Source organism: Macaca mulatta, chromosome 15 (genome assembly GCF_049350105.2).
Source record: "Macaca mulatta isolate MMU2019108-1 chromosome 15, T2T-MMU8v2.0, whole genome shotgun sequence".
Taxonomy (NCBI): Eukaryota; Metazoa; Chordata; class Mammalia; order Primates; family Cercopithecidae; genus Macaca; species Macaca mulatta.
This window is the reverse complement of record NC_133420.1, coordinates 103,188,564-103,216,090: the sequence shown is the minus strand read 5'-3', so window position 1 is coordinate 103,216,090 and position 27,527 is coordinate 103,188,564. Positions and strand designations below refer to the sequence as shown.

Genomic DNA, 27,527 nt, shown 5'->3' with positions numbered 1-27,527 from the left:
CTGTGTTAAAGTAAACTAAATGTGGCCTGAGCACGCTTCTCAACTACTTAGTATATCAACTCACTGAAAGCCTAATTAGTAATATGCTTTTGTAACAAATAGCTGAGTCTCAGCCAGTCACAGCAGCTGAGCTCTAGCCAGTCACAGGTGCCAAGTGATCAGAACAAGTTTGAATAAGGCAAACCCAGAGCTGTAACAATCAAGCTGGTGCTGTACCTCACTTCCATTTTCTGTCTTAAATGCTGCCTGCCCACATTGCTGGGCAGAGTTCTCTGAACCTTTCCTGGTTCTGAGAGCTGCCTGATTCTGGAATCGTTCTTTGCTGAATTTACTCTGTTAAATTTAATTTGTGTGAAGTTTTTCTTTCAACAACTAGAATGAACTGAAAACACTAGAAAGTTCAGGAACTGCCCTAATTACAGTAAAGGGACCGGACAGGGAGACCCCTGAGAAAGGGAAGAAGGAAGGGAGGAAGGAAACCCAAAGCTACTCCTGTTTATTCCCACTGAACTCAGCCCATTGAGTAGGCTATGTGGCTAGTTAACACATCTCAACACCCTTAAACAGATGTCAGTCATACCCTCAGTGCCTCCAACTTAAAAGTTTGTGGGCCCACATTCATTCATTCTCAGACACATAAGAAACATAGGAGATGTGCTCTCCAATTTTTTTTTTTTTTTTTTTTTTTTTTTTTTTGGAGACAGAGTCTTGCTCTGTCACCCAGGCTGGAGTGCAGTGGCCTGATCTTGGCTCATTGCAACCTCCTCCTCCTGAGTTCAAGCGATTCTCATGCCTCAGCCTCCTGAGTAGCTGAGCTTACAGGTGCATGCCACCATGCCCAGCTAATTTTTGAATTTTTAGTAGAGACGGGGTTTCACCATGTTGGCCAGGCTGGTCTTGAACTCCTGACCTCAGGTGATCCGCCCACCTTGGTGTCCCAAAGTGCCAGGATTACAGGCCTGACATCAAATACTTAAACCACCACCACACTTGGCCTGACATCAAATACTTGAACAAATCTCTGATGTCAGAAATAATTTATATGGAGTATTGCCCGAAAAATATATAGTCCTTGATACTCTATCTCTCTAAACATGAAAGAATGATCTATCTGGACTTTTTGGTAGTATAGCATCTTTACGATATATATTTTGACAGCATAGTGTCTATCCATACTAAGGAATACTGAGATTAATTTTCTTGAGTTTCAGTATGAAGCATAGATATGCTTTACCTTAACAAATGTGTTTTTTAATCATAAAAGCAGAGTAAATTTCGTAACTGATTTCCCTCTTTGGGTCAGGTTCTAGAAATGTAAAGCCAAATTCATGACAAACTAACAAATGCATGGACCCCCACAGTAGACAATGATTACTTGGTTTTATTTTACTTTTCCCTCCCCCTTGTTTTCTTCTCCTTTATTACATGACTCATTTTCTTTTGTTGTATATTACGTAATTTTCAGCTATCTCACATTCTTTTAGAACAATGTGAGGTATAAATAAATTTTGAGAATAAAGATTTGGTGTGGTTAACACCATTCATTAACACAATGCGCCAGCTACTTTATACACAGCTTTAGTCCTTCTCAGCTTTTCTAGTGTCATGTGGTGCATGCTAAATGTGTAAGATCCACAATTGCACTGAATTTATAATTATGTGAGGCAAGTATATAAATGCTAGCACTTGCTTGGCCAGGCGCGGCAGCTCAAGCCTGTAATCCCAACAATTTGGGAGGCCGAGGCCGGTGGATCTTGAGGTCAAGAGTTCAAGACCAGCCTGACCTATATGGTGAAACCCTGTCTCTACTAAAAATACAAAAATTAGCCGGGCATGGTGGCAGGTGCCTGTAATCTCAGCTACTTGGGAGACTGAGGCAGGAGATTGCTTGAACCTGGGCGGCAGAGGTTGCAGTGAGCCGAGATCATACCACTGCATTCCAGCCTGGGTGACAGAGTGAGACTCTGTCTTAACAAAAAAAAAAAGTTAGCACTTGCTTTTACTCTTTAAGGCTGGAATGATGCAAGACCAAAAAAACTGGCAAGATGGTTAGGTCAGTAGATGTGGAAGGCTTATAATACTGCCACCACCACATGTAGTGAACACCTTAGGAGGAATCAATGGGTCCGACAAAAATCCATGAGTGTTCAGACCAAGTGCGCTGAACACCCAAGACATAACGGTCAGATAAGGCGGCATTTCCGCTTTCGCTCCTTTACTGCAGAAACTGTTCCTGATTCCTGAGTGGATTCTGGTTCTGGGCATAGGATTGGAGTACAAAGAAAGGAACTGATTTTCCTGAAAGAGGAGAAGGAAGGACACTTTCAGAGCCTTCAACATATGGCTGGCACACACTACTGCCACTGTTCAATGACTGTACTAGCCCCAGAGTTCCCTCTAGTGGTGTCAGTGCTCAAGTCACATTACCAAGTGCCTCCTTGCAAAGCTCCCAGAGTAACACAATATCCCTTCTAACAGTAATTTAAATTTTTAATTTTAAATTTCCTTGGCTATTTTTAAAGCAAACAAATAGAGCTCTTACCATGTGCCAGACACTATTCTAAGAATTTTACAAATATTAACTTGCTTAATTATCACGAGAATCCTGTGAAATAGGTACTATCATGATCTCTATTTTTTACAGATGGGAAAAGTGAGTCACATAACTCTGCAAAGGTCACATAACAAATCCATATGGTCCTCAGAACAGCATTATGGATTGGCAGGAGTAGGGAACCACACATATTCAGTAAACCCAAATTTGGTAAAGTAAAACACAGGAAGTAAAAGAGTAACGTAAACCCACCAGATTGGGGTTTTGGAAACTTGGATTCAAATTCTCTCTTTTCCACTGACTAGCTATGTAGGTAAAGTGGTCACAAACTCACTGGACTGTTAAAAAAAAAACTTAAAAATTCTCTGTGGCCCATCTTAGGCTTAACTGCCTATGCTTTATAATTTATATCTGTCCTAGGAAACTGATACTCCTATAGATGACCAAACAGAATATCATACTCACACACAAGATACTTACGACAACTCTGGTATATACTTCTTCCGCAAAGTCAATGTTCTGGAATCTGTGTTCTGCAGGAAATGTGTACTTGGTCAGCCACTCCAAGAGTGACAGGTCTACGTTACTTCCAGAAAAGGAATACTGAGAGGCATGGATGTGTGTATCAACCAGCCCAGGCATGAAGAACTCACTGGAAATTAAGATGAGAAGAAAAGTGTTTAATAATATCTATCTTCATTTTCCGTATTTTTTAAATCACATTTTTTCCTAAGCATGATTTCACTGTTCACCCCACGCAGGTTTATAAGTGATGCAATCAGACAACTGTAAATTCTCCAATTACTTAGAGGTCAGGACATAAAAATGAAGCTCTGCTAGGAGAGATGTAGCTCCTAGGTTGGAATAGCTGGTGGGGGGTTAACCAGTGATGACGGAGGGAAGGAAAAACAGCATTGAGAAGAGGCAAAGCAGCAGTGGCACAAGAAAGGAGGGGAGCCCTGATTTAATCCTGAGACTTTGTTCTCACAATAGGTGGCTGTAGGTCAGAGAGCAAGAATGCAAGAGGAGGTCTTTAAAACTTCTATAGTCATGCTGAGGAATGTGCACACGAGTCACTAAGGGGGACTAAAGGTGAGAAACAGACCGGCTGCAATTTTAGACTCAGCAGTCATCTTGATCTTTTCTGACCACAAGAAACCTAGTCTTTTCCCATGTGTTACAGAAACTGAGTTCTGAAACAGAAGCAGCAAGAACAAGCTGGTTAGGGACAGGTGATCTCAGGAGATGGACCACAAACGGGCAGTGATGTAAGTGCTGAAGTGAAGAGGGGGTTATGATGCTGTGGCAACCATGCTCGGGAGGCTTGTGATCACTAATGCTGCCACCATGATCCACCAATTCATATTCATATTTCTGTTAATTCTTTAAATTAGAAAGTCCTGGAAAGTGTTCAGAGGCAGCACCCACAGAATCGAGGCAGTATGGTGCTGACAGACACTTAATGTTTTTCTAAAGAGCTAATGCAGTTCACCACAGTCTCTAGTAAGTATCCAACCTCATCCACACAGATATTTGCCAAAAGATGGGACCCTCTACTGCCAACATTATCCTAGGTAAATATTCAATCACGTAAGCAACTTGAACTTGAAACCTGACATCACAAAGAATTCCTCATGCTATCAAATCAAATGTATACATACCACCTAACTGTAAGCCTAAGAAAGCCATGAGTAACTCTAAATGCTTTATTTTAAAACAAGAGCAAGGAATGGCAGACTCAGTGGTCATCTTGATCTTGTCTGACTACAAGAAAGCCTCTACATCACATGGAAAAGACTAGCTTTTTTTGTAGTCAGTTATTGTAATAATGATGGTGACGGCAGCTAATGTTTCCTGAATATGTACATTCACTAGGCACTGGCACAGCGTTCTACATACATCATCTCATCTGTGGGCAGCAGCTAAGTGTATACATTCTGGTTTGGGCCTGCTTAGATCTGAAATCAGGTTTGACCATAAATCAGCAGTTAGATATTTGACATATTACAAAAAAAAAAAAACTCTGTGTGACTCAGTTTCCCCTTATGTAAAATGGAGATAGTAGTAGCATCATAGAGCTGACGTGAGGCTGTATTTAGTGTGTGTAAGAACAATGCCTAGATAATGGAAAGCATCAATAAATGTTATGGATGATGATGATGATGTAATGTTCACAAGAAACTTACGAAGTATGAGAGTACTGTTACCCTCCTTTACATAAGGGTAAGCTAAAGCTCAGGGAATTTATGTAGCTTGAAAAAAAGTAACTGTTAACCAGTCAGTTTTGGAGCTGGGATTCAAACCCAGGCAGTTTGTTGGTTCAGTACTCTTGGTCACTACGTTCCACGTGATGGAACTGTTAATTCACTAACTATGGAAATAAAGAACTTTTAAGGACATCAAAAAGTCAGCATTAAGTGGGCCTATAATGTGGGAAGCACTCCGAAAGGGAAGGTGGAGTACGGATTTCTCTCAGCTATCAGTCACTGACCCCTCCACAATGTCAGTCCTTTGGGTCTTTGCTTTCTCTCCCATCATAAAACGGAATAGCAGTGTAACTTCCTCATGCAGTTAAATTGTTTAACCAAATAATATTTCCCAAATGTCTACTCTGTTTAGGAAACTCTGCCAAGCCCTGTGGAGAGTCCAGAGAAAAATAAGGCATATTGTCCTCAAAGACTTTATAATCTAGTTGAGGAGATTACGGGTGAATGAGGGAGAGAGAGAGGAGGAAGAAAAAGGAGGAGAAAGAAAAAGGAGAGGAGGAGAAGAGGAAATTAGCTAGGCATGGTGGCGGGCGACTGTAGTCCCAGCTACTCAGGAGGCTGAGGCAGGAGAACAGTGTGAACCTGAAAGGTGGAGCTTTCAGTGAGCCAAGATCGCACTGCTGCACTCCAGCCTAGGTGACGGAGCAAGACTCCTTCTCAAAAAAAAAAAAAAAAAAAAAAAAAAAGGAGGAGGAAGAAGGGAAAAAGAAAAAGGAGGAAACAGGGAGAGGTAGATCTGGTCTCAGACATAAAAAGTCTTAGTGAGCAATTTCACTTCTATTTACCCAAATGCAATAAAACATAGGTTTAAGAAAAGAATTGTATGAGAATGTTCATAGAAGTTGTATGCATACTAGCCCCAAACTGGAAGCAATGTAAATATCTACCACCAGCAAATATGGATAAACAAACCATGGTTCAATGTAATACTATGCAGCAATAAAAGTGAATGAACTGATGGACACAACAATATGAATATGTCAAAAACATTAGGTTGAATGGAAGAATTCAGACACAAAAGAGTACATATTGAGTTATTCTATGTATATGATGTTCAAAAATAGTCAAAAGTAATCTGTGTGACAGAAGACAAACAATGTCTGCTTATCGGGGCAGTAGAGACTGGAAGGGGCTCAAGGGAACTTTCTAGGATAAGAATGTTTTACATCTTGACTGGTGCGCTGGTTATGTGGGTATATATGTATTTGCCAAAACTTATCAAATTATGTATCTGAGATCTCTGTATTTTGCTGTATAAAAATTTTTCCTAAAAACAGGAAAAAGTTTTTTTAAAGGGTCTTGAATACTCAATTTAGTGAATTAACATACATGTGTTATTGGGGAGCTAAGACAAAGGGGATCATGAGAATATATGTTTGTGTTTTTTTCCTTTGGCAGACTGTGATATATTGAGCTTAGGGTTTAGGATGATGAATCTAGGGGTGGTGGCCATGTGTTAAGTGACTCCCGAGTCTCCCAATGGGGATACTTTTAAATAAAAACCATGGTGATGGATAGAGAAAGGAAAAGGATGATATGGAAAAAAACAAACAAACAAACAATACTTGATGTTTTATTAGCTCTAGGAAACAAAGGAGAGAAGTAAGTCAAAGTGAGTAAGTTTTTTGTTTGTTTGTTTGAGATGAGGTTTTGCTCTTGTTGCCCAGGCTAGAGTACAATGGCACGATCTCAGGTCACTGCAACCTCTGCCTTCTGGGTTCAAGCAATTCTCCTGCCTCAGCCTCCCGAGTAGCTGGGATTACAGTTGCCCACCACCACACCCAGCTTATTTTTTGTATTTTTAGTAGAGACAGGGTTTCACCATGTTGTCCAGGCTGGTGTCGAACTCCTGAGCTTAGGTGATCCACCTGCCTCGGCCTCCCAAAGTGCTGGGATTACAGGCGTGAGTCACCTCACCTGGCTGCGAGTAAGTTTTTGAGCATGTGAGCATGAACATATGACATAAAGAACAGAGAATCTAGAAGGAAAGTCTGTTTTTTATGGCAAGAGGGTTATGATGCCATATTAAACCCAGTGTCAAAGTGTGAATGCCAACTGTCCAAGAAGTAATTGGGGATGTGGGATAAGAGGTCACATAAGAGTTAAAGAAAGGATTCAGGGCCGGGCGTGGTGGCTCACGCCTGTAATCCCAGCACTTTGGGAGGCTGAGGCTGGCCGATCACGAGGTCAGGAGATCAAGACCATCCTGGCTAACACGGTGAAACACCGTCTCTACTGAAAATACAAAAATTTAGCCAGGCGTGGTGGCGGGCGCCTGTAGTCCCAGCTACTAGGGAGGCTGAAGCAGGAGAATGGGTGAACCCAGGAGGCGGAGCTTGCAGTAAGCGGAGATCACGCCACTGCACTCCAGCCTGGGAGACAGAGCGAGACTCCGTCTCAAAAAAAAAAAAAAAAGAGAAACAATTCAGATTTGAGGGTCTTCTCTATATAAGTAACTCTAGAAGTTGGTGATGCCAGAGATCTCTGTGGAAGAAAGAACAAACCAACATCTTAAGCAGCACCTTCGACTTCAGGAGTAAGACTGAGAAAGAGAAGATCAGGATCAATCTTGGCAGAGTTACTATGAGGAGGATAGAGGGAACCCAGCATGGAGAGGTGTCAGGGACAGTAACGAAGAGACATTCAAGAAGGAGCAGGGCAATGACTAGTGCCAAAAACTATAAGGGTCAAAAATGCATGACCTCAGGAATAATCCTGAGACCCCAGTGCAATCAACAGGGGAGACACCCAGTTTCAGAAGGATTTAGTTCTTCATTTAAAAAGTACTCACTGAGTCTCTAGAATGTTTTGGTTACTGCACTAAGTGCTAAAAAGAGAGTGTTTGGAAAAGTCCTGTGCAGATGGAGAGTTCCCTTTTAAAATATTTGATAGTGAAAGTTAGGATGCAGAAGAGTTCAAGTCACTTTATGTTTTTCATGTAGGGGAAATGAGCATGTTCTTCGTAGCTGAGATGAGAGAGTTAAAGATGATTCAGAGTACAAAGTCTTCAGAGGCAACAGAAGCGCAAGGATTTATTGCATCTGAAGTGTGATTTTTTTTTTTTACCCAGAAAAGTTACAATCCTTTTAAGGAAATAGTAAGCATTGTGAAATGATTATCAATAAAAAGATTCTGAGAATCAAGGCTACAGTCCAGGATTTATTACAGATATATCTGTACACACAGAAGCATGGAATGTGAGAGTGCACATGACATTAGAGGTCAGCGAGCTCACCTACTCATTTTACAGAGAGAAGAAAAGGAAGGTCTGGGATTGCAAGTTTATTTTCGACTTGCAATTTGTTGGTGGCTCAGCCAGGATTCAAACTTGGTTCTCCACTCACAACATCACTTATGGCTAAATTGTAGCTACTAACAGCCCAGCTGCAGGCAAAGCAGAGAAGAGATCCGAGGGCTGCAGCAGAAGGTAAAAAAGCTCTCCTTTCTCCCTTCTTTTCAGCTTTCCTCTTCTCACTTTACTTAATCAGCATCATAACTTCCTCAGAGAATCTCAACTTCCCCCAGGTATTCCAAATCTGCAGTGCTGGCCAAGGCACATCATAACCTGAGCAAAAAAAATTATGTCTATATCCCCCATATATGCTTATCAGAACATCCACCCATCTTTTCACCAAATGGAAAACATTAATAAAGTTTTATCATCAAAAAACAATACAGGTGTGTATCAATACATGTGTGTATTACCCAAACCATCATCACCCTCATCAACCTGCCCTACCGGTAATGCAATGGCCCCATGGGTCTGGGAATCCAGGTTATTTGAAAGTGACTGTTGCATTGCACAAAAAAATGCATGACTGTGAAACAAATAACATCCTGTCTTTATTTAAAATGTTGGTGTTTCGTTCATCATGAGTTTTCGCATTGATTTTTTTTTTTTTTTTTTTTTTTTGAGATGGGAGTCTCACTCTCTGGAGTGCAGTGGCACAATCTCGGCTCACTGTAACCTTCCCCTCCCGGGTTCAAGCAGTTCTCCTGCCTCAGCCTCCCAAGTAGCTGGGATTACAGGCACCTGCCACCACACCTGGCTAATTTTTTTTTTTTTTTTTTTTTTTTTTTTTTTTGTGGCAGAGTCTCACTCTGTAGCCCAGGCTGGAGTGCAGTGGCACTATCTCTGCTCACCACAAGTTCCGCCTCCGGGGTTCACACCATTCTCCTGCCTCAGCCTCCCGAGTAGCTGGGACTACAGGCACCCGCCACCATGCCCAGCTAATGTTTTGTATTTTTAGTAGAGACGGGGTTTCGCCGTGTTAGCCAGGACAGTCTCTATCTGCTGACCTCATGATGTGCGCCCACCCAGGCCTCCCAAAGTGCCGGGATTACAGGCATGAGCCACCGCACCTGGCCCACACCTGGCTAATTTTTGTATTTTTAGTAGAGATGGGGTTTCACTGTATTTGCCAGGTTGGTCTTGAACTACTGACCTCAAGTGATCTGCCCACCTCGGCCTCCCAAAGTGCTGGGATTACAGGCATGAGCCACTGCACCCGGCCATGCATTCATTTTTTTATTTTAAAATATTGCCTTAAAAGTATTGATCTTGGTCACTGAATTTTTGCCCCTCCCCCGCTGCTTTTAAATTTTGTGCCTGAGGTGAATGCCTCACTCCTCTCACCCTAATCCTGGCCCTGCAAACCTGTCCACGGTCCATGGCCACCATCTGATTCACTCCTACCACAGCACTGCCCATGGTACTCCAGTTGTGATTTTCATTTTTTAAAAATCCACACGGTACTGAGATAGACTTGTAGATACACTGTGTATTGGGCCAAGTCTATTAAAAATGGTCTGAGACATCCCTTTATGGTATTTTAATCGTGACTTAAATTCAACTGCACATAACTTGTGTGCTTGATATAAGAATCTCTGCATTTTAAATATAATTTTTTCTTCAAAGACTTCAGTCTTCTACTAAAATTTAAATTATTTCTTACCTTACTACTTCTTTGTGTGCAGTACTTACATACGGCCCCCAGAATCTGCATTTCTGATGGATTTAATTTCAAAAGCAACCTCATAAAGAGGAAGAAAAGGATGTGAAGACCCCCAGTTATGTTTACCCTCCTCCCCATCCTACAACCACTTCCACCATTCTCTCATCTCATCTCAGCCTCCACTTCAACTACTTCCAAGCCTTCTTCTAATCCTCCATCACAAAGACACACAAGGAGGAGACTATCAATGTCAGTTGTTCCTCATCATAGATTCTTACGAGAAAATCTAGGAAGAGGAAGTAGATGGTAACAGCAGAAGCTACTATATTCATTACCATGCCCACCACCCACACACTTCCAAGTCCATAGAGAGGCAGCAGGGAGAGGGAAGGAGGCAAGGGATGTGAGTAGAACTGCAGGTGGAGTGCAACTTTATAAACAGTTACTCTGTCTCTCTGGACTATGACCAGAGATGAGCTTCATAGTCTAGATGAGCTCAAAGAGGGAAAGTGGCTTACTTCACATTTAACATCTGCAAAACTACGTCTGTGGATTCAAACCAGGTATTTTCATTCCTAGTTCAATGTTTCTCTATTACGTGAAACAATGTTCCTCTATGTTATGTGAAAGTCAATTTCCAAATTATCAGTGTTTTCAGAATATAAATGGTACCACTTTTATTGGCCTTGGAACTTGTTTGGCCTGAAACAAGATAAAATATTTTAGCTTTAAAAAAGTCTTCCCATTCATGTCCTTTGCAGGGACATGGATGATGCTGGAAGCCATGACTCTTAGCAAACTAACACAGGAACAGAAAACCAAACACTGCATGTTCTCATTCATAAGTAGGAGTTGAACAATAAGAACAAATGGACACAGGGAGGGGAACATCACACACCGGGGCCTGTTGGGGGGTGGGGGGCAAGGGGAGGGAGAGCATTAGGACAAATATCTAATCCATGTGGGGCTTAAAACCTAGATGAAGGGTTGATAGGTGCAGCAAACCACCATGACACATGTATACCTATGTAACAAACCTGCACATTCTGCACATGTCTCCCAGAACTTAAAGTAAAATAAATATCAAATAAAATAAAATAAAAATTATAATCAAAAAAAGTTTTCCCATTTCCATAAAACATATCAAGCAGGCTATGAGGAAACTGAGTTTTTTTGTTTGTTTGTTTTTTGTTTTTTGACAGAGTCTTGTTCTTTCATCCAGGCTAGAGTGAAGTGGAGTGATCTCGGCTCACTGCAACCTCTGCCCCCTGGCTTCAAGAGATTCTCCTGCCTCAGCCACCCGAGTAGCTGGGATTACAGGTGCCACATGCGCCACCAGGCTAATTTTTGTATTTTTAGTAGAGATGGGGTTTCACCATGTTAGCCAAGCTGGTCTTGAACTCCTGATCTCAGGTGAGCCACCTGCCTTGGCCTCTCAAAGTGCTAGGATTATACGTGTGAGCCACCATGCCTGGCCCAATCATTTCTTTAAAAACTGTATAACATATATTAAATATATGTTATATATAAAATACATGTTATATATAAAATATAACAAACATTAAAAACCACTAAAAGTAGTTGAAATATAATATCACAGCTCAAGTGGGCTTCTGAACTTCCCCAACCAATTGATTCTCAAATTTTCTTTTCTCCCTACTTCTTTTGTTTTTTTCTGGTTTTTTTTTTTTTTTTTTGGAAACAGAGTCTCGCTCTGTTGCCCAGGCTGGAGTGCAGTAGCGTAATCTCGGCTCACTGCAACCTCCGCCTCCCAGGTTCACGTCATTCTCCTGCCTCAGCCTCCGGAGTAGCTGGAACTACAGGTGCCCACCACCACACCCGGCTAATTTTTTGTATTTTTCGGTAGAGACGGGGTTTCACCGTGTTAGCCAGGATGGTCTCGATCTCCTGACCTCGTGATCTGCCTGTTTCGGCCTCTCAAATTACAGGCGTGAGCTACCACGCCTGCCTCCTCCCTACTTCTTAATAGTTAACCTCTATCATACCCACCCCACCTTGTTTCCTTCCTTTATAGAAGCTATCACAATCTACCATGGTCAAGCTCAGGTATCTGTTTGCTTGTTTACTGTCTTTGTCCCCCATGGACTGTAAACCCTGTGAGGACAAGGACTTTGAAGATCTTTTTCACCTCCAGACCCTAGGTACTGCACATAGCATGCTCAACAAATATATGCTAAAGAAATTGATGAACCATGGCAGCTTCTAGCTCTCTTAAGTTTCCATCCTTCAGCTTACTGTTTACCTTTTCCTTCCCATCTCCTCCTTTAACAAATAATTAATGAAAAATAATTATTTTTAAATTAATATTCTTTTTTAAAGTCTCTCTGTCTCTCAAGGCAGGTTTTCTGTAATTTAAGCTTGTTAGTGGCACCCAGTAAAAGGGAAGAAGTAACAACTTACTGGTGGCTCAGTTCTCTTATTTCACATGGCTTGAAGCACCATTCTTGGGCCAGTTTTTCTTGTTGAGATGCTTCTTCTAAAAACACTATCTTTAAAAGACAGAAAGAAAAGAAAAGAAACACATATTAGTGAGTCATAGTCATTTGTTTTTATTAAATATGTAAATCTTCTTAAAAGAGACTATACTATAGCCGAGTTAAAAGGTATTTGAGACCAAATGGAATTGAGTTTAGAGGCAAAAAAAAAAAAAAAAGACAAGGGTTTGCTTTTGGTCATCCAAAGACAAGCTGTGTGTGATTTCTCCTTTTCTGCCATAATATTGATGTAAGTGAGACTTCAAAAATTCTCAGTTGAAGATACAAGGTATTAAAAGTGGCTAATTGGAGAGGCGGAGCAGGATGGCAGAATAGAAGGCTTCACCAATCACCCCGTGCAAGGACACCAATTTAACAAGTATTTATATTAAAATACCTTCATAAGAACTACAAATCAGGTGAGCAGTCATGGTACCTGGTTTTAACTTCGTCTCGCTGAAAGAGGCACTGATGAGATACAAAAGCCAGCCTTGAATTGCATATGCCACCCCTTCCCTACCCGCCAGGTCGTTGTGGTGTGGTATGGAGAGCATTTATGGGCGCTGATGGAAGGAGAGCACAGCAATTATAAGCCACTGAACTGAGTGCTGTTCTGTTATGGCAGAAAAGAAAACTGGACCAAACTTAGCTGATGTCTGCCCACAGAGGGAGTATTCAAACCAGCCCTGGCCAGAGGAGAATTGCTGATCCCAGCAGTTGGGACTTGAGTTTCCACAAGCCTAGCCACAGACCACAGCAGGCTAAAGTGCCCAGGGGCCCTAATAAACTTAAAAGGCAGTCTAGGCCACAAGGACTGCAACTTTTATGTGAGTCCTAGTGTTGAACTGGGCCCAGAGACAACAGACTGGGCAGGGGGGAACACAACCTCCAGAGACACAAATTGGGGTGGCTGCAGGAGGGGTGGCTCCCCTCCCCTAACTCCAGGCCACACAGCTCATGGCTCCAAAAGAGACTCCTTCCTTCCACTCAAGGAGAGGAGAGGGAAGAGTGGGGAGGATTTTTTCTTGCATCTTGGATACCGGGTCAGCCACAGCAGTATAGGGCACCTGTCAGGGGTGTGAGGCTGTCTTTCCAGGCCCTAACTCCTTGACAGCATTTCTAGACGTACTTTGGGTCAAAAGGGAACCTGACGCCTTGAAGGAAAGGACTCAGTCATAGTAGGATTCGTCACCTGCTAACTGAAGAGCCCTCGGGCCCTGAATAACCAGCAGCAATACCCAGGTACTATGTTGAGGGTCTTGGGTGAAACTCAGCACATTCCCAGCTGTGGTGGCTATGGGGCAAGACTCCTTCTGCTTGAGGAAAGCAGAGGGTAAACGGAACTTTGTCTTGCACTTTAAATACCAGCTCGGCCACAGAAGAATAAAACATCAAGCAGGCTCCTGGGGTCCCCAATTCCAGAACTTGGCTCCTGTACAGCATTTATGGATCTGCCCTGGTCCAGAGGGAAGCCCACTGCTCTGAAGAGTGAATCCCAGGCCAGGCAGAATTCACCACAAGTTGACTAAGAATCCTTGGGCTTTAAGGGAACATAGGCAGTAGTCTGGCAGTACTTCCCGTGGACCTGTGGTGGCAGTGGCCACAAGGTAAGGCTCCTCCACCTTTGAAAAGTGGAGGGAAGAATGGGAAGAACTGCTTCTTGTGGTTTGAGGGTCAGCTCAACCACAGTACAATAGAATACTAGGTGGCTTTCTAAGGCTTTTGACTCTAGTCACTAGCTCCCTGACGGCACCTCTAGAAATGTCAGGGGACTGGGGTGACTCATGATCCTAAAGGGAAGGATACAAGCCTGGTTGGCTTCACTTCGTGCTGACTGTAGAGCCCCAGAGCCTTGAGTGAACATAGACAGTAGCCAGGGAGTGATTACAGCAAGCCGTGGGCAACACCTAGTGCTGTGCTGGCTTCAAGTCTGACCCAGCACAGCATAGTGATTGTGGTCACAAGGGTGCTTGTGTCACTCTACCCCAAGCTTCAGGTGGTTAAGAACACAGAGAGAGACTGTTTGTTTGGGAGATAGCAAGGGAAGAGAACAAGAGTCTCTGCCTGGTAAACCAGACAATTCTTCCAGATCTTGTCCGAGAGAGACTGTTTGTTTGGGAGACAGCAAGGGAAGAGAACAAGAGTCTCTGCCTGGTAAACCAGAGAATTCTTCCAGATCTTGTCCAGGACCATCAAGGCACTACCTTTACAAGTCTGCAAGAACCACACTGTTACTGGGCTTGGGGTGCCCCCCAAAGCAGATATATCTTAGATCACAACACCATAGTCTTTTGAAATATCTGAAAAGCCTTCCTAAGAAAGATAGGTACAAGCAAGCCCAGACAGTGACAACTACAATAAATACCTAACTCTTCAATGCCCAGGCACAGACAAACATCTACAAGTATCAAGACATTCCCGGAAAAAAATGACCTTACCAAATGAACTAAATAAAGTACCAGGGACTAATCCAGAAGAGAGAAAGATATGTAACCTTTCAGAAAGAGACTTCAAAATACTTGTTTTGAGGAAGCTCAAAGAAATTCAAGATAACACAGAGAAATAATTCATAATTCTATCAGATGAATTTAACAAAGAGATTTAAATAATTAAAAAGAATCAAGCAGGCCGGGCGCGGTGGCTCAAGCCTGTAATCCCAGCACTTTGGGAGGCCGAGACGGGCGGATCACGAGGTCAGGAGATCGAGACTATCCTGGCTAACACGGTGAAACCCCGTCTCTACTAAAAAATACAAAAAACTAGCCGGGCGAGGTGGCGGGTGCCTGTAGTCCCAGCTACTCGGGAGGCTGAGGCAGGAGAATGGCGTGAACCCGGGAGGCGGAGCTTGCAGTGAGCTGAGATCGGGCCACTGCACTCCAGCCTGGGCGACAGAGCGAGACTCCGTCTCAAAAAAAAAAAAAAAAAAAAAAAAGAATCAAGCAAAAATTCTGAAGCTGAAAAATGCAATTGGCATAATGAAGACTGCATCAGACTATTGTTGTTGTTGTTTTGAGAAGGAGTCTTGCTCTGTCACCAGGCTAGAGGGCAGTGGCGCCATCTTGTGTCACTGCAACCTCCACCTCCTGGGTTCAAGCGATTCTTGTGCCTCAGCCTCCCAAGTAGCTGAGATTACAGGCATGCACCACCACACCCAGCTAATTTTTGTATTTTTAGTAGAGACAGGGTTTCACAATGTTGGCCAGGATGGTCTTGATCTCCTGACCTCGTGATCCACCCGCCTTGGCGTCCCAAAGTGCTGGGATTACAGGTGTAAGGCACTGTGCCCAGCCCAGAGTATTTTGATAGCAGAATCGATCAAGCAGAAGAAAAAATTCATGAGCTTGAAAATAGGCTATTTGAAGCCAGGCACGGTGGCTCATGCCTATAATCTCAGCACTTTGGGAGGCCAAGGCAGGTGAATCACAAGGTCAGGAGTTCAAGACCAGCCTGGCCAAGATGGTGAAACCCCATCTCTACTAAAACTACAAAAATTAGCTGGGCATGGTGGCGGGCGCCTGTAATCCCAGCTACTCGGGAGGCTGAGGCAGAGAACTGCTTGAACCTGGGAGGCAGAGTTTGCAGTGAGCCAAGATTGCGCCACTGCACTCCAGCCTGGGTGGGAAAAAAAAGGCTATTTGAAAATACACAGTCAGAGGAGACAAAAATAAAAGAATAAAAAACAATGAAGTAAGCCTGTAGGATCTAAAAATCCACAAATTCAGTAACTCTTAGATTTGCCTCTAAAGAGGAGGCAGGAAAAGAGATAGGGATGGAAAGTTTATTCAAACGGATAATAAACAACATTCCAAACCTAGAGAAAGATACCAATATCCAAGTACAAGAAGGTATAGAATACCAAGCACATTTAATCAAAAGAAGAGTACCTCAAGGCATTTAATAAACTCTCAAAGATCAAGGATAAAGAAAGAATCCTAAAAGCAGCAAGAGAAAAGAAGTATGGCCAGGCACAGTGGCTCATGCCTTTAATCCCAGCACTTTGGGAGGCCGAGGTGGGTGGATCACCTGAGGTCAGGAGTTCAAGGCCAGCCTGGTCAACATGGTGAAACCCCATCTCTACTAAAAAATACAAAAAATTAGCCAGGCATGGTGGTGGACACCTGTAATCCCAGCTATTGGGGAGGCTGAGGCAGGAGAATCACTTGAACCCAGGAGGTGGAGGTTGCAGTGTGCCAAGATCATGCCATCGCACTCCAGCCTGGGCAACAAGAGTGAAACTCCATCTCAAAAAGAGAAAAAAAAAGAAAAAGAAAAAAGAAGCAAATAACATATAATGGAACTCCAATACATCGGGCAGCAGGTTTTTCCATGGGAAGCTTACAGACCATGAAAGAGTGGCATGACATATTTAAAGTGCTGAAGGAATATAAAATATTAAAATAATATCAAAAAATCCTTTTATCCTAGAATAGTTTATCTGGCAAAAATATCCATCAAACATGAAGGAGAAATAAAGACTTTCCCAGACAAACAAAAGCTGAGGAATTTTATCAACACTAGACCTGTCCTATAAAAAATACTAAAGGGAGTACCTCAATCAGAAAGAAAAGGATGTTAACGAGTAATAAGTAATCACATGAACGTATAAAACTCACTGGTACTAGTAAGTAGGCAGAAAAGCACAAATATTGTAACACTGTAACCGTGGTGCATAAACTACTCTTATCCTAAGTAGAAAGAATATATGATGAACCAATCAAAAATAATAACTGCAGCAACTTTTCAAAACATGGACAGAACAATAAGATATAAATAGAAATAACAAAAAGTTTAAAAAGGGAAGGGTGGTAAAGTTCAGGTGTAGAGTTTTTATTAGTTTTCTTTGATTTGTTTTTTTGTTTGTTCATGCAAACAGTAGTAAGTTGTTACCAGCTTAAAATAATAGGTTATACGATAGATACAAAAAGATATAAAAAGATAGATATATGATAGATGATAAATAGCAAGAAACTGAATCACATCACCAGAGAAAATCACCTTCACTAAAGGAAGACAGGAAGAAGGAAAAGAAGACTACAAAACCAGGAAACAACAAAATGGAAGGACTAAGTCATTATTTATCAATAATAAGTTTGAATGACAGGACTAAGTCTTTACTTATCAATAATAGCATTTAGTCCATTTACATTCGATAAAAACATTATTACATTTGATAATAACATTGAATGTAAATGTACTAAACTCTTCAATCAAAAGACACAGAATAGCTGAATGGATTTAAACACACACACACACGACTGAATAATCTGTTGTCTACAAAAATCACATTTTATCTATAAAGACACAAATAGACTGAAAATAAAGGGATGGAAAAAGATACTCCACGCCAATGGAAACCAAAAAAGAGCAGGAGTAGCTATATTTCTATCAGGCAAAATGGATTTCAAGACAAAAACTATAAGAAGAGACACAGAAGGTCACTATATAATGATAAAGAAATCAATTCAGCAAGAGGACATAACAATTTTAAAAATATATGCACCCAACACTGGAGTACCTAGATATATGGAGCAAATACTATTAGAGCTAAAGAGAGAGATAGGCCCAATAAAATAATAGCTGGACACTTCAGCACCTCACTTTCAACATGGGAGAGATCTTCCAGCAAGGAAATCAACAAAGGAACATCAGACTTAATCTGCACTATAGATCAAATGTATCTAATAGATATTGATAGAGCACTTCATCCAATGGCGGCAGAACATACATTCTTTTCCTCAGCACATGAATCATTCTCAAGGATAGACCATATGTTAGGTCAAAGAACAAGTCTTAAAACACCCAAAAAATTGAAATGATATCAAGCAACTCTGACCACAATGAAATAAATAACGAGAACGTCTGAAAAGTTTACAGAGACACGGAAATTAGATAACATGCTCCTGAATAACCAGTGGGTCAATGAAGAAATTAAGAAGGAAATTGAGAAATTCATTGAAACAAATGATAATGGAAACATAACATACCAAAATCTATGGGATACAGCAAAAGCAGTACTAATAGGGAAGTTTATAGCTCTAAGTGCCTACACCAAAAAAAGAGAGAGAAACTTCAAATCAGTAATCTACAATGCATCTTAAAGAACTAGAAAAGCAAGAACAAACCACACCCAAAATCAGCAAAAGAAATAATAAAGATCAGAGCAGAAATAAATGAATTTCAAATGAAGAAAACAATATTAAAAAATCAGTGAAACAAAAAGTTGGTTTTTTTAATAAACAAAATTGGCAAACCGTTAGCTAGACTAGGTAAAAAAGAGAGATGATCTGGCCAGGTGCAATGGCTCACACCTGTAATCCCAGCACTTACAGAGGCCAAGGCGGGGGATGGGGAGGCAGATCACGAGGTCAGGAGTTTGAGACTAGCCTGGCCAAAATAGTGACACCCTGTCTCTACTAAAAAATTAGCCAGGCGTGGTGGCAGGCACCTGTAATCCCAGCTACTCGGTAGGCTGAGACAGGAGAATAGCTTGAACTCCAGAGGCAGAGATTGCACTGAGCCAAGATCGCACCACTGCACTCCAGCCTGGGTGACAGTGTGAGACTCTGTCTCAAAAAAAAAAAAAAAGAGAGAGAGAGAGATGATCCAAATAAAATGAGAGATGAAAAAGGTGACATTATAACTGATACTGCAGAAATTCAAAGGGTCATTAGTGTCTACTATGAGCAACTATATACCAACGAATTGGAAAATCTAGAAGAAAGGACAAATTCCTAGACACATACAACCTACCAAGATTGAACCAGGAAGAAATCCAAAACCTGAACAGACCAATAACAAGTAAAGAGATCAAAGCTGCAGTAAAATGTCTCCCTGTAGCGGAGCTTGCAGTGAACTGAGACCGCGCCACTGCACTCCAGCCTGGGCAACAGAGCGAGACTCCATCTCAAAAAAAAAAAGAAAAGTCTCCTTGTAAAGGAAAGCCTGAGACCCAATGACTTCACTGCCGAATTCTACCAAACATTTAAGAAAGAACTAACACTGATTCTATTCAAACTATTCTGAAAAATAGGGAAGAAGGGAGCACGTCCAAACTCATTCTATGAAGCCTGTTTTATCCTGATACCAATACCAGACAAAGACACATCAAAAAAAGAAAACTGGCTGGGCGTGGTGGCTCACGCCTGCAATCCCAGCACTATGGGAGGCCGAGGCAGGCAGATCACAAGGTCAGGAGATTGAGACCATCCTGGCTAACACGGTGAAACCCCGTCTCTACTGAAAATACAAAAAATTAGCCGGGCGAGGTGGCGGGCACCTGTGGTCCCAGCTACTCCGGAGGCTGAGGCAGGAGAATGGCGTGAACCCGGGAGGCGGAGCTTGCAGTGAGCTGAGATGGCGCCACTGCACCCCAGCCTGGGCGACACAGCAAGACTCCGTCTCAAAAAAAAAGTACCTTCAACAAATGGTGCTGGGAAAACCGGATGTTCATATGCAGAAAAATGAAACTAGACCCCTATCTCTCACCATATACAAAAATCAAATCAAAATGGAATAAAGACTTAAATCTAAGACCTCCGACTATGAAACTACTATGAGAAAACATTGGGGAACTCTCCAGGACATTGGTTTGGGCAAAAATTTCCTATATAATACCTCACACGCACAGGCAACCAAAACAAAATTGGGCAAATGGGATCACATCAAGTTAAAAAGCTTCTGCACAGCAAAGGAAACAATCAACAAAATGAAAAGATATCCAGAACATGAGAAAATATTTGCAAACTACCCATCTGGCAAGGAATTAATAACCAGAATATATAAGGAGCTCAAACAACTCTATCGGAAAAAAACTAATAATCTAATCAAAAAATGGGCAAAAGATCTGAATAGACATTTTTCAAAAGAAGACATACAAATGGCAAACAAGCATATAAAAAGGTGCTCAACATCACTGATCAGCAGCAAAATGTAAATCAAAACTACAATGAGATATTATCTCATCCCAGTTAAAATGGCTTATATCTAAGACAGGCAATAATAAATGCTGGTGAGGATGTGGAGAAATGCAAACCCTCATACACTGTTGGTGGAAATGCAAGTTAGTAAAACCACCATGAAGTTTGGAGGTTCCTCAAAAAACTAGGAATAGAACTACCATATGATCCAGAAATCCTATTGCTGGGTATATACCCAAAAGAATGCATATCAATATATGGAAGACATATCTGCACTCCCTTTATTGTAGCACTATTCACAATAACTAAGATTTGGTAGCAACCTAAGTATCCATCAACAGATGAATGGATAAAGAAAATGTGGTATGTATACACAATAGAGTACTATTCAGCCATAAAAAAGAATGAGATCCTATCATTTGCAACCATATGGATGGAACTGGAGATCATGCAGTAAAATAAACCAGGTACAGAAAGACAAACATCACATGTTCTCACTTATTTGTAGAATCTAAAAATCAAAACAACTGAAATCATGGACATAGAGAGTAGAGGGATGGTTACCCGAGGCTGAAAGGGGTAATTGGAGCAGGGATGGGGGAATGGTTAATGGATACAAAAGAGAAAAATATAAAGAATGAATAAGACCTACTATTTGATAGCACAACAGGATGACTGTAGTCAATAATAACTTAATTGTACATTTAAAAATAACTAAAAGAATAGAACTGTATTGTTTGTAACACAAAGGATAAATGCTTGAGGGGACAGATACCCCATTCTCCACAATGTGATTATTATGCATTGTGTGTCTTTATCAAAACATTTCATGTACTCTATAAATATATACAGCTACTATGTACCCACAAAATTAGAAATAATTTTTTGGGTTTTTTTTTTTGTTTTTTTTTTTTTGAGATGGAGTCTTGCTCTGTCACCCGGGCTGAAGTGCAGTGGCACAATATCAGCTCACTGCAACCTCTGCCTCCTGGGTTTAAGCAATTCTACAGACTCAGCCTCCCAAGTAGCTGGGATTACAGGCATCCGCCACTATGCCCAGCTAATTTTTTTTTTTGTATTTTTAGTAGAGATGGGGTTTCACCATGTTGGCCAGGCTGGTTTCAAACTTCTGATCTCCAATAACCTGCCCACTTTGGCCTCCCAAAGTGCTGGGATTACAGGCATGAGCCACTGCACCCGGCCAGAAATAAAAATTTTTAACTGGTTAACTGGCATCTATTTCTCCTCTACCTCTGATGATTAAATGAAACAATTATTTATAGAACTTATAACTTATCTCAGATGATTAGTAGATTTTTTGTTAAGCTGTTATGGGAAACCCAAGAGTGCAACCGTAGTGGTATCATGGAGCAATTTAACACTAAATATAACTACATGTAATAAATGCCTGACAACTGAGTCTTAGTATAAACGCTGTTGATTTTCTGACACTAGACATCTGCGATACATACGTATTTTTCAAGCACCATGTGTAACAGACACTATAATGAGATAAACAAAAGAGTGACTTCTCAAGTTAGGCTTATGAAGTGTGACGCCCACAGAGAACAGTGAAGCAACCGTGGCTGGGTCTCTTAATCTTTCTTCGCTCAGTTTTCCCATCTGCAAATTGGGGGTAACTCCAGCACACATTTCACAGAACTATCGTTGAGGACTAGCTATGATAATTCTGGCAAAAACGTTAGCATATCCCCGGAACATGTTAAACACTAAATAAACTATTATTGATTCTTTTTTTTAGTGAAGTGTGATTGCTTTCTCTAGAAAAGTAGATTGCAGAGCAAGAAAGGACAGGAAACAACAAAATTTATATGCAGGAAATAATCCTGTTTTATCATTAAATGTAGTATTATGAGAAAAAATATCCTATGGAACATGAAATACTGAAAAACGGGAAGTTTTCCCAAACCAGAAGAAAAAATGAAAGTATAATTCTCACGATTAAGGAAAAGTAATTTGTTGATTCTAAAAATATATTAGAATCAATAAATGTTAGAAGAATCATAAAACATCAAAGCAGATATGCAATTAACCAAAAAACATAAAAACAGAATTTATCAATGCATCTCAAAGCTGATTTACTGTAAACTATAAATAAGTAAAGCACTATACTCACACATTTGAAAATATATTTGAAAAAAAGATTTTTTTTTTGAGACAGAGTCTGGCTCTGTCACCCAGACTGGAGTGCAGTAGCGTGATCTTGGCTCACTGCAAGCTCCGCCTCCTGGGTTCATGCCATTTTCCTGCCTCAGCCTCCCAGGTAGCTGGGATTACAGGTGCCTGCCACCACGCCAGCCTAATTTTTAGTATTTTTAGTAGAGATGGGGTTTCACCGTATTAGCCAGGATGGTCTCCATCTCCTGACCTCGTGATCCGCCCACCTTGGCCTCCCAAAGTGCTGGGATTATAGGCGTGAGCCACCACGCCCAGCTTTTTTTTTTTTTTGAGGCAGAGTTTTGCTGTGTCACCCAGGGAGGAGTGCAATGGTGCAATCACGGCTCGCTGCAACCTGTGCCTTCCAGGTTCAAGTGATTCTTGTGCCTCAGCCTCCCGAGTAATTGAGATTACAGGCCTGTGCCAGCATGCCTGGCTAATTTTTGTATTTTTAGTAGAGATGGGGTTTCACCATGTTGGCCAGGCTGGTCTCAAACTCTTGACCTCAAGTGATCTGCCTGCCTCAGCCTCCCACTGCTGGGATTACAGGTGTGAACCACTGCGCCTGGCTTTCAAAAAACAAAAATTTTTGAGGAAAATATAAATGATAGAAGTTTATTCTGGAGAGAAAGAAAAATTCAATGAACCAGTAACTTTAGAAGAAATTAAGAAAGTTTCATTAACCCTTTAGGAAAACTCATGGTTCAGAACAGTGCCATCTAATAGAAATACAATGTCTATCGTCCGGGCGTGGTGGATCATGCCTGTAATCCTAGCACTTTGGAAGGCCAAGGCAGGTGGATCACGAAGTCAGGAATTCAAGACCAGCCTGGCGACGATGGTGAAACCCTGTCTCTGCAAAAAAAAAAATTAGCCAGGTGTGGTGGCAGGCACCTGTAATCCCAGCTACTTGGGAGGCTGAGGCAGAAGAATTGCTTGAACCTGGGAGGCGGAGGTTGCAGTGAGCCGAGATTGCGCCACTGCACTCCAGCCTGGGCAACAAGAGTGAAACTCTGTCTCAAAACAAATACATAAATAAAAATAAGATAATAATTCAGCATGTCTGCAGTATGTAAGTCTTCATTATTCCAACCAAGTGAGACACATCTATCAACTTAGACCAGATGTTTAGTAGTTAGGCAAGAGTCCAGCTCTTCAAAGACTGTTGGACTAAAACTACCTGTTTCCTTTCTGTTTTCTTCAGTCAATACCCAAACTGGAACTCACACCAAGAATCTTAATTTGCACCAGTATCTTCATAAAGCTCTGTACATCCATATCGCTGAACAAACCCCTACCACTGCTCACTTACCACAACTCTTCACAATGACCTCTTGCTACTGCCCCTCCATAAGCAACAAACTCCCTTTTGTCTTCAATATCTGCTCTGAGTTCCTCCCTCTTAATAACTGGGGCTCTCCCCTGGGCACATGGCTTCCACTACACTTCTCAAATGGTGGATACTCAGACATCTGGATAAGTCAGTGAGTCAGTAGTCCATGTCCCTCATGGCCATTTCCAAACTGTTTTCCTCTAGCTTCTTCTAAACAAACAAATCTGATTCTTTGAGACTCTCCTCTTTCAGTTTCAACATCCTTCCTCTCTCTTTGGAGTTTTCCTTCACCAATCTTTGCCTTGTTCTTCAGATTTGTTAATGCCTACTGTCTCTCTCCACTCCAAGCCCTGCCTCCATTCCTATGATTTCAACTCTTCTGAAGATCAGGGACACCTATTTTCTGTGAACACATCATCAGTGATCTGTTCTACTTTGCTTCAGCCACAAAACCCATGACTAGATCTTGGACAGGTTCGTGACTCATAATTGCTCCAACTCCAAAACCACTGAATCACACATCTGACAACACTTTGCTGTTTCCTGTTTGCCACTTCAATTACTACAACCAGTCTTGCACCTTAAAGAGCCTTCTCTTTACTTTCTCCCTGTACTGTTGCCCAGTCCACCAGCCATCTTCTTCCTCCATTTTCCTTGTCGAGGTTAGATCCCACCATCTATTATTTCATATTTCCATTATCTTTCACTTAACATCCAGCTGGTAAAAATAACTGAACTCTACTTTCCCTTTTTCTGGGCTGCACCCGAGTAGCCAAGCAGTACTGGAACAAGGCATGCAGAGCAGTAGATGGAATAGCCATAGTCACCAAGCTCAAATATGCCCCTACCAAGGCTTCTGCCTGGCACCCTATGATATTTCTGTAGCATTGTGGTCTTTAGCTGTCAATAAAATGATAGAAGAGCTCATTACCTATCAATTAACAGATCATTAAAGACATTTCTGATGATAGATTAATATGTAATTTTTATCACATAACAAGTTCAAAGAATTGAGTGCTATTGCTACAATAAAACTTTTTCCATTCCCATCTACTTGATTTATGTTAAAATTATTCCTAAAACTCACATCTTATTACAAAAATGGAAAGAAAGAAAAAATTGATGCTGCCGTTTATTTCATTCTACCAGCAAGTCACATAGATATATTATCAAACTGGAGGAAAAAAACCTTATTTTACACTTAACAAATTACTTTAAAAATTTGTAATACAATTTTTTAAAATTTCCCTATATTTCCAGGCCATTGTAAATGTGTAAATCTATGTACAGACACTTTACTGCAATGCTTGATCAATAGAAGACCTTCAAGTGTAAAAACATATTGCATTAGTAAAAACTCTATGAGGGAAGTAGAATAGAATTAGTAATTCAAGAAGAAAAAGGGATTACAGTTGACCCAACTAATGCAGGGGTTAGGAGTGCCATAGTCTAAAATAAGCAATAACTTTTGATTTCCCAGAAACTTAACTACTAATAGCCTACTGTTGGCCAAAAGACTTACCAATAACACAATCAACATAATCAACAAAGTTAATTAACACATATTTTCTATATTAATATATTATATACTGTTTTATTCGCTAAAGTAAGCTAGAGAAAAGAAAGCATGATGGGGTGTGGTGGCTCACGGCTATAATCCCAGCATTTTGGGAGGCTGAGGTGGGCGGATTGCTTGAGGTGGGGAATTCGAGACCGGCCTAGCCAACATGGTGAAACCCTGTCTCTGGCTAATACAAAATTAGCCAGGCGTGATGGCAGGTGCCTGTAGTCCCAGGTACTTGGGAGGCTGAGGGAGGCGGAGGTTGCAGTGAGCCGAGATCATGCCACTGCACTCCAGCCTGCGCAACAGAGCAGAGTCTCCGTCTCAAACAAACAAACAACAACAAAAAAGGAAAGAAAACATTAACAACCTACTCTCACAATAACTAACCCACTCGCTTCATAATGGCATTAATCCATTCACTAGAGCTTCATCCTTACGACGCAGTCACTTTTTAAAAGCCCTATCTCTTAATACTGTTATAATGGCAATTAAATATTAACATGAATTTCAGAGAAAACAAACATCCAAACCATAGCATTCTGCCCCGGCCCTACAAAACTCATATCCTTTTCACGTACAAAATATATTTGTTTCTTTTTTCTTTTTTTCCTTTTTTTTTTTTTTTTTTTTTTTTTTTTTGAGATAGGATCTGACTCTGTCACCCAGGCTAGAGTACAGTGGCATGATCTCGGCTCACTGCAACTTCCACCTTACAGGCTCAAGTGATCCTCCCACCTAAGTCTCCGGAGTAGCTGGGACCACAGGTATGTGCCACCATGCCTGGCTAATTTTTATATTTTTGGTAAAGAAGGGGTTTCACCACGTTGCCCAGGCTGGTATCGAACTCCTGAGCTCAATTGATCTGCCTGCCTTGGCTTCCCAAAGCATTAGAATTACAGGCGTAAGCCACTGCATCTGGCCTAAGATAGATTCATTTCATCCCAATGGTCCCAAAAGTCTTAAGTTGTTGCAGCATCAATTCAAAAGTCCAGAGTCTCAGGCCAGACGTGGTGGCTTACGCCTGTAATCCCAGCACTTTGGGAGGCTGAGGCAGGAAGATCAATTGCACCCAGGAGTTTGAGACCAGCAGTATAGCAAGACCCCATCGCTACTAAAAAAATCGAAAAAATTAGCCAGGTATGGTGGTACATGCCTGTAATCCCAGCTATTCAGGAGGCTGAGGTGGGAGGATCACTTAAGCCTGGGAGGTCAAGGCTGCAGTGAGCTGTCATCACACCCCTGTAGTTCCAGCCTGTGTGACAGAGTGAGACCCTGTCTCCAAAAAAAAAAAAAAAAAAAAAAAAAAAGTCTAGAGTCTCATCTATATCAGATGTGGGTGAGACACCACACCAGACAGGATTCATCCATAGGCATATTCCTACAGCTGTGAGCCAGTGAAATCAAGTAAGTTATCTGCTTCCAGAATACAATGGTGGGGCAAGCATAGGATTGACAGTCCCATTCCAAAAGGGAGAAATAGGCAAAAAGAAAAGAGTAACAGGCTCCAAATAAGTCCAAAACCCAATGGGAGAAAACACTTTAAGCCCTAAATTTCGAGAATAATCTTTGACTCCATTTTCTGCATCCTGGGCACACAGGTCTTAGGCAGTCCCACTCCTGCGGCTTTCCTAGGCCCAGCCCATGTTTCAGCTCTCACAGGTTGGGGTCTCCTGCCTGCTCCTCTCACAGGCTAGTAACATGCTAGTAACTCCACGATCCTGGAGTCTCAGTGGCAGTCCTGCTCCCAGGGTTCCACTAGGCATTGCCCCAGTGAGGACTCTCTGTGGCAGCTCTGGCACTAACCCCAACCCCACATGTTTGTGCAGTATTGCCATAGTCGGGGCTCTCTGCAGTGGCTCTGCTTCTGTGACAAGTCTCTGCCTGGGGCTATTTGCAACACACTTTGAAATCTAGGTGGATGAAGCCATGCCCCCATAGATCTTGCATTCTGCATGCCTGCAAACTTAACACCACATGGATGCAACCAGGATTTGCCACTTGCATCTTCTGAAGTTGTGGCCTGAGTCACACATGGACCTGCTTGAGCCATGGTGGGAGCAGTGAAAGAGCACTGTGCTAGAATGCAGGAAGCAGAGATGTGAGGTGGGTCTGGGCACTGAGCCTGTGTAGGTTGCTCCTAGCCCACCCCCTCAAACTATTCTGCCCTCTTAGAGCTCTGGGCCTGTGATGAGCCGGGCAGCCTCAAAGATCTCTGAAATGCCTTCAGGGTCTATCTCCCATTGTATTGATGGTGGTTCCCTTCTG

General features: G+C 41.7%; 1 protein-coding gene across 4 annotated transcripts in view; it reads right to left on the bottom strand.

Moving 5' to 3' along the window:
* GDA (guanine deaminase) overlaps positions 1–27,527 on the bottom strand; it is a 111,971-nt gene that overhangs the window by 46,150 nt on the left and 38,294 nt on the right. For 2 of the 4 annotated variants that reach the window (XM_015117899.3, XM_077966213.1), the window contains exons 2-3: positions 12,198–12,286; positions 3,035–3,206 (exon numbers count right to left, since the gene is read on the bottom strand). In XM_015117899.3, the coding sequence (XP_014973385.1) occupies positions 3,035–3,206; positions 12,198–12,286 (261 nt within the window). The remainder of the gene's footprint in view (positions 1–3,034; positions 3,207–12,197; positions 12,287–27,527) is intronic. The other 2 variants (XM_015117900.3, XM_077966214.1) reach the window with 1 other exon arrangement.